Here is a 16,897-nt window from a genome sequence, read left to right as displayed (position 1 = left end):
TAAACAAACTACGCCGTTGCTTCTATTATCCTAGAATGTTCTTTGATCTCACTACATATTGTAAAGTACTGCCCACTTTCAGAGACATCATTGTGGCAGTCTTCTACATCGCCAGCTAAGTGGGCGAAGACTTAAGTATGCCACTTTAAAATGGTGGCAGAGGGGGCTTGTGAGTGGTACGTCCAATCACATAAAATGGAGTGTGCTGCTATTGGGAGGTCCTTCTGCTCAGACAGCCTTTGTTTACCCCCCGCTAACTAAGAAGTCCTATTAAAGCCCCATTAAAAGCAACTAAATAACCCTCATGACTCTGGGGAGGCCGTCCTAGGTCATTCATAAATGGTATTGCAGCTTTCACCTCAGATTCTAAAACCGGCATAAAACAATATAAAGTTCCAATCTGGTATTTTTGTAAAAAAAATTTTACTAAGAGATGACCATTTTCAACTGTGTATGACCACCCCTGAAAATTACCACATGATCAGGAAGATATATATATATATATATATATATATATATATATATAGTTAATTAAGCCCCAGAAGATGCACAGCCTCAGGAGCTGATAGGAGAATTGCGTTAAATGCATCCTCTGGGACTTAACGCGGGGGGGGGGGGGGAAACCCCATAAGTTCCAGCCCTTAACTCTGAATCTGTGACTTAACTCACTATAGCCGTGGGTTACCGCATGGGAAAATTGGCTAATAACTTTATGGTTTGGGAGGTTATACCTGGAGCTTTACCGTGCGGTAAACACAATGCGGGTAAGTGAATAAGCCCCAAACCAATCTGTCACTTCATAGACTGTGCTAGATAAATGACAGGAGCTGTTTGGTTGCTATATTTTACTTTTTCACTTTATCTCTCTCCAAGGTTTTGACACATCAAATATGTGTTTCTTTTGTTTTTTTTCTGAGTAGGCCTATGTCAGAGCTTAATAACTTGGGAGCCTGGAAGGGGCGAGCTATGATCAATTAATCCGTAGCAGCATGCGACCAAAACTCAAATAAATTTTATTTTTACGTTTTGCAACACCAAAACATTTTGTTAAACATTAAATATGCTAAAAAATGTTTATGTTTAGCATTGTCATATTGTACATGCTGCATTAATTTTGTGGTCCTTAATTGACACCATGCGTGTATGCACCATCTCACCAAATGATCTAGTGTGTGCTGGCAAGCCTAGCGTGAGATAGGACTGGTCAGCTTTTAGTGTGATTGATGCAGTCTTGGTTGTTGTGTAATGCAGTATGAATGAACAGAAGATTAGGGCAGGGTGTGAGTGGGGCACTCCATCTTCTCTTCCTTCCATATTAGTCCCATTAAAAATAAAAAGTTTAATCTACCCCAATCGTGACAAAATATTCTGTTGAAACATTATTATTATTATATTTTATAATAATTGCTGAAACGTTTTGGAAGTACAATTAAGCGTGACTTGAGATTCCTGACCAATCATTATAAATGTATGTTTGTTAACATAAACCAAAAAAAAAAAATCCAAACCCCCACCCCTCTCCCAGTTTAGAAAATGGACATCTACACAAATCCTTATTTATGGTCAGTTTATACTGTTTATATTATGTTTTACCTCAAAGTAGACAATGATGCCCTTTTTTTATTCTTCGTAATTGTTTTTCTAATTATTAAATATGGGAATAGTCTACCAAGCATCCTAATAATGGGAAGAAAAAGTCTTGCAGCTAGTACGGAAACCTGAGCTCCCGATTTGGAATTTATTGGATTTCGGTGTAAGAAAGTTTGACCTCTGTTCCAGGATTGTTAGATGGCATCATGAAGCATTTATCATGCACAGAGATGACCAACTTCCTGTGAGATTTCAATGTGTCAACTTAGCCTATGGCGGTGACATTGATTTCTTCTCACTGTCAGTTCCTGTCTAAACAGATAACCCTTCTCTCATGCGGGGGCATCTGTCAGCTTTTTCTCCTGCAAGCCTAACCAAAGATTCATGTATTAATCATAGCTTATGACACACTGAATTAGCCAATACATTTCAGAGCTTCTAAAATGAAGCACTTGAAAATATATAATAATGTGTGTGTTAGGTGCAAAATTCAGATGCAATGTATAAATGCCTGCACTAGCAAATTTGTACCTAGACTATGCTGTTCTTTTTTTTTTTGCAAAAACAAAATAAAATAAAAAAATTTTTTTGCACCTGGCAGTCATTAATATGCATTTGGAGAACTAAGTCCCACCCACAATTACTGAGATTACTCGATAAATAATGAATGATGTCTGGTAACCTGGATATAATGCAAATTTAAAAGCAAAAAAAAAAAAGATCAATGTACCTTTTTGGAATCGACACATTCGCAAAGTACTGAAGATACTAGAGCACAATTAAAGCAAAGGAAAAAGACTTTAGTTTATTCGGTCGACGTTTCGGAGGTCGAACCTCCTTTCTCAAGACACTGGTGAACACATATCTAGAAATTGTGATAGAAGCACTGGAGAAGTGTGGAATGGCTATGTATGTCCTAGGTTCCTGTCATATGTGTTCTGAAACCCCCAGGAGAAGTCTGTTTGGGAAAAACAGACTAGAAATGTCGGCTTTAGAGAAAAGCCGGTTTGGGTCCTGGGGGTGTGGATGTGAGGAGAGGGGGAGGATTCCATCCACAGGCCACTCCAGGTTTTGGGCCTTTCATCCTGGTTACAGGATCATTAGGGCTTGCAGCTGGAAATGGCTAATATAAGCTGGGTTTGTTTGTGGCTGAGTGTCTCACACCTGGGAGAGCAGGCAGACTAGCCTGTTCAGAGACACTTGGTTACTTTCCTTGTAAGTACTGTGCATGTGTTTTGTTGATCTTGAGGGCAATAGGCCCTACCATTATTATAGAGAGGGAATCTGCTGTGTAGCTAGGGCCCAGCCGGTCTAGGACTTATGTTTTGTTTATGTTTATAGTCATTTGGCCCAATAAAGACTGGCGCCAACCAGTTTGTACGAGAACCCCAGACTTGTACCCTGTTCCTTCGGCTGCTGTGTGTGTAAAGAGGGAGTCCATCTTCCCCAGGAGAGGGACCCCTATCCCGACTTAGGCTACTTATATTATGTGACAAACAGATGATGCAACTCTGCCCATCACTTTTTTTTTCAGTTTTACAGAATTTATAATGCTAAATGTTATTATTCCCTCTCTTATAGTCATTGAGTTATAATGTCATATTTTCAGTATTGATGAACACTGATATTTTATAGGGATTAACCTGCCCCCCCCACTGTACTTTTATATTGTGAATAATGTATCATCTTACAAGTGCCTCATTGGTCCCAGTACAAATTGGAACAAAGCTTGTTTGTCACCGTTAGGGTCATGGCTCCCTTGGGGTATCAGCATTTCCAAAGCTTTAGTTCATCCCCATGCTATGTGGCTGTGGGTACCAGTGACAGGTGTTTAAAGCACCCCCTTACCATGGCGGGTGGGGCCGCCGACCTCCGAACTACCCAACAGTTGGGACAACCCTACTGGTTGGAAGGACAGCTCTAAAGTTGGGACTGTCCCGTAGGGTCATTCCATGTCAAATGTACCAGGGGTCCTCACCTGACCATCTTCAATTTTGTTAAATTTTACATGAAGTTTGGCATAGATGTCAGCAGAGCCGTAACTACACTTTTTGGTGCCCTGTGCCAGAGAGCGCATTAGCGCCCTTCTACCCCATTTTTTAAATAGTGCACCTGAAAAAGGGCCATGGCCTCATGGGGAAGGGCCAGGGAAGAGATGGGGGAGGTCAGGAGATTCTGGGGATAAAAGAAGAGGAAGCACCAAGTGAGAATGATAATAAAGAAAATTGACAGGGCCAGACAGCGCCCCCTGCCCTGCGGTGCCCTGTACCGTGGCACTGGTCGCACTACCCTAGTTACGGCCCTGTATGTCATACTAACTTTGGGAAAAGTTTAGTTCACAATATGCAGTAGTGGCAAAACTATGGCCCTCAAAGTACGAGTTGGTGCAACTGTCACCGACTCCACAGTGCGCAATCAGCAGGTGGGGTTGATCTTCAAAATTGTCCCACTTGACATGGAAGGACCCTTTATTGATTAGGTATATTCCCATGTTTATTGACTGTGCTTCCATTTGACGTAGTTGGCTGGTCCCCTTTACTAAGATTTGACCTGACTGGGCACTGTAATGCGGAATGGGTTTGGAGAATAGTGGCTTTATGGATAACGCATATGCAGTAATAGAGAATGGTTTACTGGAAATGTCATCTATCAGCCAGTTGTTATATACCGGGTGCCAGGTGTGAAATCACAGACAGGAAACGAAGGCTATGTTCTGTACATTCCGACACCTCATGATGTCATGTTTACCCAGACAAAGCCTCTCTTTCTTTGCTGTTATCTACCACACTCTTTCCCTGCAAAGATCATGCATCGGATATTCCGATTTTTCAATTGTTGTAAAACCACTTGTCAGCTGGCTTTAAAAGCACGGCTGACCTAGCATCCCTTGTGAAATGACGGATATGTATTCATCCTAAGATGTTCTTGTACATACTGAGATCAGGTTGCGTACTTTGCTTCTCGTCTAGATTTATTGCACTACTTTTAGATTTCTTTGAAAATGCAATACATGTACTGGATTAGTTATTATGTTACTATGTTTATGGATCTGCTTTTGTAAAGCAATTGAAACAATTGGTCGGGGAGCCCAACCAAGAGCTGATGTGTTGATTCGTCAATCTACTCTCTCCAGATTATGCTTTATCATTTTAGTTCATTCGAACTAGCTGTTGCCTGTGGATCCGGCCAGGATGAAATAGTTTCTGCCAACATTTTAGTTTAGTTTAGTTGTATTGCTTTGCACATGTGGCCAGCAGCGCTATACAGACTGCTGGCAGCAGGACCATCACCCACCACTCACACCAATGTCACTGTGTGCCCTGTGCACAGGTGGGATGCCGACGCCAGGAAGCCGACGGTTGAAATGCAGACCACCAGCTTCCCGACTGTCAAATACCGGCAGGGTTCTAATGACAGGCGTCGAAATCCTGACACCTGTCATTAGACCGACGCCCGGCATACCGAACGGTTATGGTTCATGGCTCCTGGGGGGACTTAAGGTTAGGCAACCCCCCCGGAAGGGTTAGGCTAGGGGAAAGGGGGGGTTAGGCATCCCCGGTGGGAGGTTATGGCTAGGCTTCCCCCGGGAGACTTAGGTTTAGGCCCCGGGGACCGGGGGTTATGTTTAGGCACTTAGCGGGGGTTTAGGCACTAGGGGGGAGGATAGGGTTAGGCACCCCTAAGGAAGGGTTAGCATTACTTACCTAATTCCGCTGTCGGGATCTTCACTCCTGCTGGGCTTCCAGCATCGGGATTTGAACCGCCGGCCATGTGACCGGTGGTAATACGTACTTTTTCCGCACAGACTGCTGTTTAGCCTATCCTATTCATGTGACCACGGGCCCGAAGCACCTCTCCCCCCCCCATCCCTTACTGGCCGCGCGTATGGTGCCGCACCTTTCTCTTGCATTGATGATGTCAATAAATGTTGTTTTTGTTATTGCTCAGATTAAAGTGACATTATAATGAAAAATTTATTTCACTGTAAACAAAATATTCTCTATTGCTCTCCTTGATATGTTTTTAAAAAAAAAAAGAGAAATGGAATGCCATTTATGTTCCTCCATGTGCCCTGGCTTCTCTGCTTGCCTGATCACTCACCGTCTTTTACTGGGTTTCTACAGAAAAGGCTCGTTGTGGCCATTCAGTCAGTGATCAGACCGCGGCTTTTCACCTCCTGCATCTGTATAAGTTAGTTGGTAAGGCTAGTGGATAGAAATACTAGTGAAGTGCCCATTACCTCCGCTTATAGCCTTACCGGTTCCCCTTCAGATAACTACAGGAAGTAACGAGTGGTGATTAGGTTATTCACTGGTTTGTCACGGTGACTGCCTGCATCTGTAAGCACAAGCAGCTTCTGCTGATTAAAATGATATGCAGCATGCCTATATGCTGTGTGCCACTGCCGGTGTATCTGCATGCGAAATGCTACGTTACAGTGTCACAGCCGCTGACACTGTAACGTAGCATTTCGCATGCAGATAGAGCCGCAGTCGCACACAGAATATAGGCATGCCGCATGTCATTTTAATCAGCAGAAGCTGCTTGTGCATCCTATTCGCATCACTTTGCAGTTGGACACATCTGCAGACAATTTCCGCTAATGCCTTGAGCAGCACTGACCATAGGATAGAAATGGTTCTGTGTTGTTTTATTTCATTTTTTTTACTTTTCTATTTTAAGTTTTCATTTGCTTTTTGGTTTTTGCCAACAACTTATTTTCCTACAACAAATAAAAGACAGGGTGTAGTCGGACAAAGATAGAAGAGCCTATAGGGGGTTTATTTACTGAAAATGGGGTTTTCAAAGCTGCCACGTCTAGTTGGCTCTGTGGTGTGGATTTAAAAGGGCAACGGCAATACTTGCCATGCAAGCTTGATTTTGTGTGCATTTCTATTGCCCTTTTAAATCTAGCCCTCAAAGTGGTTTTCCAAAAATAAATACTTTAATAACTAAGCCCCATAATGTTGACAGTTACCAATTTAGGTCATTTGAACTTCCAGTGCAAAGGGCAGCGTCCAATTAAAATAGGGTCCTACAGGCTTTTGTTAAAGTCAGATTTCTGCTGCAACAACTTTTCTAGAGGAATCTTTCAGTATTCTATCTGTGCACTTTCACCACAGCAGGGACAGTTGTTGCAGATGAGCCTTGTTTTCTTTTTGTATACTGTTACATCAAGCTCTCAAGTCATCAGCTGCGTAAATATCGGCTTTGCGTACATCTCGGAATCATGCCCTCTGTACAATCAGCATTGCAGCGTGAGATCCGAGTTGTATGTGTAGCTGCTTACAAACAGAGAAATATCTGGATGCTAAATGTATTGAAAACGTGCATCTGCAAAACACATTGGCAGGGGGTCTACCATAAAATCGAGGCTAGAGACAGCAGACAGGCTGACTCTAGCCGCATTAGGTTGAACGTGTAAAACAGTCAACACGGAACGTTATCCGTGCTCAGATAGAGGGAAAGGAAATAGACACCCAGCAAAGCCACGAGAGTTAAGACAAGATAAAAGACTTAATGTTCCATTGTCCCACAGTACAGGGCAACACTGGTACGGCAATGTAATATTATTTGGCATTGTAACGGTCCTATGATTTTACAAAGCTGTTTTCCAAACGTTTGCCACGGGTTGATTATTTTAGCACTAAAGACACTTTATTTGTTGTGAATTATACATATTTCAGGCCACCCAAGGTTAGGATGTATTGTAGCTTTATTCCTACTCCAATTGGGGAAAAGCTGCGTGATTCGGTGTTTGTTCATTTGCTGTAGACTGTGAACTAGAAGTAGGTGCACTGCCCGCATCTCACCGGTGTTTATATATAAAATGTATTTACTGAACACATCTTCCAATTGCCTCAGCCTTATATGGCTGTATATAGGGAACAGTCCACTTTAATCCAACTTTGACTGTTGTGTGCTGGAAACCTTCAGCCAGGGCTGTAGCTAGGGTCGTGCGGCCGGTGCCATCGCACAGGGCACCACAGGTCAGGGGGCGCTGTTTGGGCCTGTCAAATTTCTGTTTACTATCATTCTTGCTTGTAGCTTCCTCTTATTTCATCCCCAGCATCTCCTGGCCTCCCCTATCTCTTCCCTGGCCCTTCCCAATGAAGCCATGGCCCTTTTTTGGGTGCATTATGTCCTTTTGAAAAATGAGGGGGGCGCCAATGCTCTTTCTGGCACAAGGCACCAAAAAGTCTAGTTATGGCTCTGCCTTCAGTGAACAGGTAAAATGTTCAATAATTACTAATGAAAATTGTATTTTATTTTTTCGTTCTAGATCCCTTTTTCATTGGTCCAGTTTCCACTGTGGGAGTATTTAAAGGTGGGTAAGAGAAAACAGTAGAAATGTATGTACTATGCTATTTACAGCTTTAAAACCGACCTTTGATTGTGAATACCAATTACTGTAATACTGAAATACTGTTGTTGAATCGTACTGATTAGATTATGCATTATTATATATTCATAAAAAAATTTTTTTTTTTTTCCCCGTTCCATGGCATTTGTATATGATGATTTTGGAACAGTGGTACTCCTACAGGTGGGAGTCTCAGTGCCGATTATAGGTTACATGATTTATACCATTAGTGGTTGTCTTTTAGCAAAGTATGACATACCAGAAGGAGAGCTCATCCACCATGAGAAATGACTGGCAAACGGGGCTAGGCGGTATTATATGACCAAGCTGTGCTGTCTGCCAGTACACATTTTGTTGGTAGCTCTACTACCTGTAAGATCCCAATCTGCCTTTGAATTTTAAAGCCACCTTTATCCTTTTACTGAGAAGAGAGAATATCATCTTATTATTTCTTCTCAATACACTAGGGAATGAAATAAATGACTGGCAGACTTGCTATGCAATGCTTTGGTGCTCCATAGAGCCATCGTCTGGCGCATCCACTGTGCGCCTGATTCACTACGGATCGCTATTCTGCTTATACGCACGCAATGCAGTTGCTAATATCAGCGGGGATATGAAAATGTTTGCATTCACATTGCGATCGCAGCCTGACATAAGGACGCCCACTTCCCCTTACTTACATCCGTATACTTGGGCAACATAGCGAAACAATCGGTAACATCGAGTAACATCGGACCCATACGCACAGCTAAGGCAGGACAGACCTCACTCAGGAATTGCTAACTTCAGCGCACGCTATGAGGCCTCAGGCTGCGTATGGTATCACCACCCACCGGTCACCGCCCACAAACGGCACTTAATGTCAATCACTCTGCCATGGGTCTGCGTAGCCTCTGCGATCGTTTTCCCGATCGTAGTGGCTAGATCGTGCACGCGCATTGCGATGTATACGCAGTGCGTGCATATAAGCAACTGCGTTCCTTGCTGAATCAGGCCCTGTGGCCCTCCTACTTGGTGCACGAACTTATAGGAACAGAAATTTTGGGACTAAACATCCAAACCAGAGTTAAAGGCCTAAATCATTGCTGCACGTCACGCCCACGACTGCGTCTTAAGCTGCAGCGCGGCAGCGTCTCTCTGCTAATGCCGCAGCAGATGGGATTCATACAGAGATGCCCTTTGGCTGCGCCACTAATCCACCTCTGTACATATTATGACGCACCATCTGTCATTGCACTAGCCCTATGGAGGGGCAGGATTTCCATCTGAACATGGCCGCTGGAATCGGCGCAACTGCGACAAAAGGTGCTTTAGCTGACCACAACACGCCCACATCTGGCTAGCCACGCCCCCTGCTACCACCAACGCCCACTGAAATTGCCTTCCTCTGCGTGCAAATTCATTCTACGGCTCCCGGTGGCGGTAAACATCGCAGTGTGACTCGGACGCTTGCGCAGGCCGAAAAGATCTATCCACATGACTCATCGGGTGCATGAGATGGCAGTAAGTGACAGGTTGTGACAAAGTTTATGAAAGAGGCCTTGGAAACACGACAGATCACACAGGTCATCAGTGACCCGAAGTCCAAAGATGAGCATTAGGTTTGCGTGATAACTATGGGTTTCCTCAGATTGAGGGGTCTATTTACTAAGCAGTGTTAGGAGACAGAGTGAAAAGTGATAAGAAAGTGATAAGGTGCCAGCCAATCAGCTCCCAACTGTCATTTTTCAAACACAGCCTGTGAGATGACAGTTAGGAGCTGATTGGCTGGCACCTTATCACTTTTCACTCTGTCTCCTAACACTGCTTAGTAAATAGACCCCTGAGTCATACGGATATGGCCTTCCTCGTCTGTCCTCTGTGCATTATGAGTTGCATTACACAGGGCGCATGAGAGCGCGGGCTCCCGTGCCACTCAGCTGGTGCTGGCATATATTTTGCCGCAAATGCTTTCTTATACGCGATGCGAATAAGGAGCACAAGCAAACTTTGCTGATTAAAATGATATGCGACATGTGTATCTTCTGTGTGCGGCCGAGTCTGTAACTTCACAACGGAACGCGGTGTGGAAAACAGCCGCTGACACTGTAACGTAGCATTTCATATACAGATAGAGCTGCAGTAGCACACAGGGCCGCCATCAGGGGGAGACTGCCTGGATTGGAGTCCTGGGCCCAAACAATAGGGAGCCCACCTGGCACCAGCTACTGCCCGTCCACTCGCTACTGCCCCCCTGCAGCGACAGGCCCGGTGGGGAGGGTCCTGGCTGCTCGTACCAGTACACTGCGGGCCTAGTGCCCACTGCTATCTCCGCTCCCCGAAAACACAATACAGTGAGTAAGTGACTCGTTGTGAGTCACTTCTCACCCAGCCACGCCGCCCTCCTGGTCCGCCTCCCGCATTGGCCGGCGTGCCCACTGCCTATTTTGTTTGTCCCGGGCCCCACCATTTCTGATGGCAGCCCTGGTAGCACACAGAACATACACATGTAAAGTCTGTGTGTACGTCTTGTCATTGTGAATAAGACCAGTTGCGGCGAATAAGACCACCGAAAAGACGCTCGGCATGAGTAAACTCGCACTGGACTAAGCACAACTAGAAGGGACGTTTAACATGATTGCAGCAACAATGACGGAGGACACATCTGTATACAGATTGGCAAATAATGGTCCTACAAGCGAACCCATTGCAACACCCGAGCATTGTAAATAGATCTCCTATTCCAACCTGAAATGATTAAAGAAGAGACACAAGCATAACAACACTATTAGTAAATGACAGCTGGGTGCATGTCATCCAGGCATGAGTGGAACACACTCCTGTACTATAGTGAGATTATGGTCAAAGGATACAAAATGTGTATATAAACAGACGTCAAGCACGTTTATTTACAGGGCCTAAGTAAGGGTTCCGGGTGCCCTAGGCTAGTACACTTCTGGTGCCCGCGGTAATCCTGCTGAACACAGCACAGTGCTTATACGTGCTCAGGAAATCGCCATTCATACTGCATATGGACAGGTGATGAAAGTTATACAACTGACCTGGTGATATTGGCGTTAATGATCTAATGATGTTAGTGGAGTGTAAAGGAGGCTCTGGCTTCTGGGGACTGCGAAGAAGACTCTAAACACAATCACATGCAGCTATTGAGGCTTCCCGGCTGGGGCTGTAGCACAATGTGAATGAAGTAAAGGTTATACTATAGCAGTAAGTTACATGGGCACATTGGCACAGCCATCTGGCAATCACTTTCAGAACGTCCCTCAATGCCCCCTTTCATTGGCAGGGTTCTTTAATTGAACTGAGTAGCCGCCACCAACATGGAATGGATCAGGTCGGAATAGTATTCTCCTGCTACCAATTGTGTGGTGCCGCTCTTCCCCCCCACTCCCCCCACACACAAAAAAAATCTGGTGCCCTAGGCTGCAGCCTGATTTGCCTAATGGTTTGTCAGGCATTGATAATTTAGAGCTTAACCCTAACATATAACTAGATATGGAAGTTGTGGTTCCGAAATCGCACACAGTGTGGTTACCCTGAATGTTAATTTCACTGCAGGTGTCTTTAAAATGGAGTTTATATCCAATCAACACTTGAATCCTTCAAATATAAGGAGGCAGCAGTCCTTTCCGTATAACCGTATGGCAATCGGATGAATGTGATCTGGAAAAAAGGGGTGGAAAGGGCAGGCGCCAAATAGTGTGATAAATTATGACTAATTGTGCCCGTGTTCGTAACAAATAAAAAATCTTTAAGGATTATCTGAAACTCTTGTCTGGGAGATGCAGATGATGAAATGGACCCGGGATTCCAGTACCTGAGAGACATTGAAGAGGGCTCAAGCCAGAGCCAGATAGGAGAAAGAAAATTTAGTGTAGTATTTCCTTTTTGCAAATAGGCTAATGTATATAGATGTGCGTACCATAAAGACTCTTGTATGATAAGCATGTAGATATATGTTCTTTGTCACTCCTCCAGATTCCCTTGTTACCCCAGATGCTTCCACATATGTCATTGACAGGCTTTAGACCAATAAAAGACCCATCATCAGTAGTGGTATTTTCTCAAAACAGGGGACTCTATTACAAAGTATCAAGGGAAAGGGGATACAGGAACATATAAACAAGTTAATATACATAGTAAAAATAAAGTGCTTATCTGCAAGGTAGTCACAATGTCCTTTTAAGAGAGGCTGGTATGTCCAACGCGTTTCGCCCTGTTGGACTTCCTCAGGGGTGATGAGGAAGTCCAACAGGACGAAACGCGTTGGTAACAATTATTCATAATTTATCACAATATTTGGCACATGCCCTTTCCACCCCTTTTTTCCATATAACTAGATATGTATCTCTCCAGCTGAGGAGCACATTACTTTTTTTTTATAGATGCTTTACTTGTACGAGGCTCAATGTATTTTTATGTATAAATAATACAGATTCTGATATTAATATTTGTTTCAAATAATAATTATAGTCACCTGTCTCTGAGATGCATTTAAATCAATATGAAACGAAAAAGGGTTGAAATGATAAAGAAGCATAAGCCCTTTGGAAGAATGACCCTTCCCATGCGAGTACAGTCACTGAGATTTAAAGTCCGTTATGAGGCTAACATTGAGGTTTGGGGGAATCCCCAGAGGCGGCTGCAGATTCCTTAGGGCAATGTTCCTGAGTTTGATGAAGAGTGCAAGGTTTCTACTCGTGCCAGTGAGCTTCATTCGGGAGGGATCATCCAGTGTAGGCCGTTGGCTATTTCTATACACAGTTATCCCTGTAATTCTGATTTACAGTGTCCACTTTGTACTGAAGTAAATGTGAGATGACTATGTCAATTGCATCCTGTAATTTCTCTAACTAGACTGTTAGTTTAATCAGCCTTTAATGTAGATTAGTTGGTGTCCTGGTATTCGCTTCTTTATATTAGTATAGTCAACATACAGTATTTCTTGGGATGCTTCACCAACAACAGGCAGCATAGTGTTGGATCGTTATTTCTTCAAAATGCAGCAGCACTTGCAGGAAAAAGATGGGCTGGAGTGACCCGTAGCAGGAACATTGCCGTTACTAAATCCTTGCAGAATATAATTGGAGAAAGTAGTCTGAGAAATGAACATTACAGTATATAAGTGCGGTCAGTCTCTCTCTCCTTTGGTTTGGCCAAAAATCTCTTGCAGACCAATCCTTTGTAGGATGTTAGCTGCAAGCGTTCTTATTTGGCTGGATGGAATCAGTATGTGATGCCGGCGGATCAAATACCGACAGCGGCAGGTAATTACTCTAACCCTACCCTAACCCTCCCTTAGTGGTGCCTAACCCTAACCTCCCCCCATTAGTGCCTAACCCTAACCTCCCCCCATTAATGCCTAACCCTATCCTTCCCCCATTAGTGCCTAATCCTATCCTCCCCCCATTAGTGCCTAACCCTAACCTCCCCCCATTAGTGCCTAACCTCCCCCCATTAGTGCCTAACCCTAACCTCCCCTCATTAGTGCCTAACCCTAACCTCCCCCCATTAGTGCCTAACCCTAACCTCCCCCCATTAGTGCCTAACCCTAACCTCCCCCCATTAGTGCCTAACCCTAACCTCCCCCCATTAGTGCCTAACCCTAACCTCCCCCCATTAGTGCCTAACCCTAGCCTCCCCCCCTAGTGCCTAACCCTAACCTCCCCCCCTAGTGTCTAACCCTAATCTCCCCCCATTCTACTTCAGGGTCCATAGGGTATCCACAGGATACCTTGGGGTATAGGTGTGACGTCAGTCGCAGGGCACCAAAGAGTTAAGCTTTCAGCCTCCCAGGATGCACTAGGTCCCCCTCCTATACCCCGCCCCCGGGCCAAGGCACCTCAGTTTAGTTTGGTGCCCGGCCGGCGTCGGGTGCACCTGTCGGAGTGGGGGCTAGAAGAGCCCCTGAAGCTTTCTTCAGTGCAGCTGTGGCTGCACATCTGGATGTACAGCATGGACAGTCAGTCCTGACGTCCATGCTGTCTTCCCTACACCCCCGCCGGTACCAGAATGCCGGTACCGATCCGGGGATGCTGGTGAGCATCTGGGGTCACAGCTAGCGGTGACCCCAGATATTCCGGACCATGGCCGGATCCAAGGGGGACAATGGTAAGCAGCGGGGTCCCGCGGTGGGTCCCCGCTGGTCACATGGTCCTAAGTCCCCAGGCAGGGGGCTCCCTGGGGACTGGCTGCAGCGTGGAGCCAGGTACTGAATCTGCGCCTTCCACTACCCCCTGGGACAGCGGACCGCAGCAGAGCGGTAGCGCTGCGGCATCCCAGGGGTTAAATGCATGCCAGGGGAGCGCGCCTTCCCTGTCTCACAGCCGGCGCCTCCCCCGCTGCACACAGCCCTCTCTGCACTGTGCTGACTGGTCCTGTGTCAGCGCTCCTCCCCCAGGCCAGCTTCTCTCTGCTCCTCGGCGGCCATCTTCTCTGCAACGCATGGTGAACGCTGCTGGAAGCCTGGAAGGAAGCATCGTGGTCTGGGTCCCCCCGCATACCTCTCCTCCGCTGTGGCTCAGGTCTGTGTATGCAGCGCTGTGTCCTACCAGGCCCTGTGTCTGTGTAGTTGAGTGATCAGCGCTGTTAGTGCAGGAATTGTTATTTCTCTGCATTGTATGTGACTGTGCTAGCGCTGCTGCCTGTAACTTTATCTTCTCAAAACTGTCAGCTTTATTACTGTCCCTGTTCTTTCTGCTAAAGCCCTTGCAGTGCGGTGCTGCAGGGTGGTCTCTCGCCTATTTAATACTTAATTGGTGAGAGAGGTCACATACGTGGTGCCATCATGTCTGAAAGTGATTTTCCCCTCCGGCTACAGTGTACCACGTGCAAAGTACCGTTAGCGGAGGGGGAGGGTAGCGCGGAGGGCCTTTGCCGGCAGTGTTTGTCCATGGCGCGGCCTATTACGGTTACAGCACCGGTACAGGAGCCGCCCTGGGCTTGTTTTGCTCAGGCGTTAACAGCTTTAGTGGGCCAGTTAGCTCCGCAGCCCGCGTTTACTCCGATGGGTTTGTCCCAGCAGTCTGTGGTGTCGTCACCCATGCAGGGGTTCCCACGACAATTGGTGGTACCCCACAGTCTCCCTATTTCCCCGCTCCCGGGTTCTCAGGAGCCAGCGTGGGTTAACTCCCTGACGAGTTCTGTACAGCACTTGTCGGATGTGTTGCAAGGGGAGTCTGTGATGCGGCCTCATAAAAGGCCGGTGGCGTCTCTGTCCGCTCCTTATGAGGATGACGAAGGGACGTCTGATGATGGGGAGATTCTGGATCCTTACGATCAGGAACCTCTCCATACTAAGGACGCTGATGCTAAGTCCAAAGTATATATTCCTGGACTTATTCGGGCGGTCCGCACAGCCTTGGTGATTGAGGACGAAGTTCCCCCAGCGGCTAAATCTAAGTATGCCTTTTTCAAAGATGTGAAGGGCGATGCCACAGTCTTTCCTCTTTCGGGTCAGTTGGTGGACCATTTAGAGGAGGCGTGGAAACAACCTGGCAAAAGATACCAGCCGCAGAGACGCCTGGCGGTGGCTTATCCGTTCGCGGATAATTATTTTGCTAAGTGGGAATCCCCTCCACAGGTGGATTCTCACGTGACCCGTCTTGTCCGTAGTGCCACATTGCCGATGCCATCCATGTCCTCCCTTAAGGATGCTACGGACCGCAAGGTAGAAATCTGCCTGAAGTCCGCTTATTCCCTTGCAGGGGGGCAGCACGGCCGGCTATGGCCATTTGCTGGGTTGCCAGAGCGATGGAGCGCTGGGCGGATTCATTAGAGGCTTCTTTTGAATCCGACTGTCCGGCCGAACAGGCGGAGTTGATTGGCAATCTCCGTGATTCGGCCACCTACATCAACGAGGCGGCTCTAGACATTAGTACTCTGGTGTCTAGAATTTCTTCAGCAGCGGTAGCTGCTCGTCGCACCTTGTGGCTGCGATCCTGGAAGGCGGACGCAGATTCCAAGAAAGGTCTGGAAGCGTTGCCGTTTACCGGAGAAGTTCTCTTCGGTCCGGATCTGGATAAGATTGTGACCACGCTGGCGGCAGCCAAATCTGCTTGTCTCCCGTCGGCCGCTGCTCCTTCTGGTTCTGGACCATCGTCCTTTCGGTCATCTAGGGCCCAGGGCAGGCCCAAACCACAGTCATTTCCTCGACAGGCTGGCCCTAAGAAATCGGTCAAGCCCCGGAAACAGGCATGGAGTACCAGACGTCCGGCCCCCAAGCCAGATGACAAGCCTGCGGCCTGACGGTCCGGGCCTCCCTTTGGGGGATCCCAGGGTGGGAGGCCGCCTGCTGCAGTTCTCCCGGTGTTGGTCGTTCACTACGACAGACACTTGGGTTCTGGAGGTGGTCTCCCTCTCCTTCCGGCACTGACCCCCGACTCGATTCTTCACCACGGGTCTACCATCAGACCGGAACAAGGCTACGGAGCTGCGGAAGGTATTGCACACTATGCTCCAGGCTGGAGTTATAGTGCCTGTTCCATTCTCCCAGAGGGGCCAGGGTTTCTATTCAAATCTATTTATGGTACAGAAACCCAATGGGTCATATCGTCCGATTCTCAACCTCAAAGCACTCAACAAGTCTTTGCGGGTCCCGAAGTTTCGGATGGAGACCCTACGGTCCATCATTCTGGCGCTGGAACCTGGGGACTACATGGTGTCATTGGACATACAGGACGCTTACCTGCATGTCCCTATTCTTTTGCGCCATCAAGAGTTCCTTCGGTTTGCAATCCGCAGCGACCACTTCCAGTTTCGGGCATTACCTTTTGGCCTGGCGACAGCACCACGTGTTTTCACCAAGGTGATGGCGGTCATGGCGGCTTCTCTGCGGCTGCAAGGAGTCCGCATGTTGCCGTACTTGGATGACCTGTTATTGGTGGCAGGATCTCCAGAGCTCCTGTTACACCACTTGGACCTGACCATTGCACTGCTGCA

The 16,897-nt window shown here is 46.6% G+C and overlaps 1 protein-coding gene across 1 annotated transcript in view; it reads left to right on the top strand.

Annotated features, from left to right (window-relative positions):
• SLC25A26 (solute carrier family 25 member 26) overlaps window positions 1-16,897 on the top strand; it is a 173,556-nt gene that overhangs the window by 131,389 nt on the left and 25,270 nt on the right. The window contains exon 6 of the mRNA XM_088473382.1: window positions 7,874-7,918. Coding sequence (XP_088329508.1) covers window positions 7,874-7,918 — 45 coding nt within the window. The remainder of the gene's footprint in view (window positions 1-7,873; window positions 7,919-16,897) is intronic.

Source organism: Taudactylus pleione, unplaced genomic scaffold (genome assembly GCF_031769625.1).
Source record: "Taudactylus pleione unplaced genomic scaffold, aTauple2 ptg000135l, whole genome shotgun sequence".
Classification (NCBI taxonomy): Eukaryota; Metazoa; Chordata; class Amphibia; order Anura; family Myobatrachidae; genus Taudactylus; species Taudactylus pleione.
This window is presented reverse-complemented; position numbering and strand designations above follow the sequence as displayed.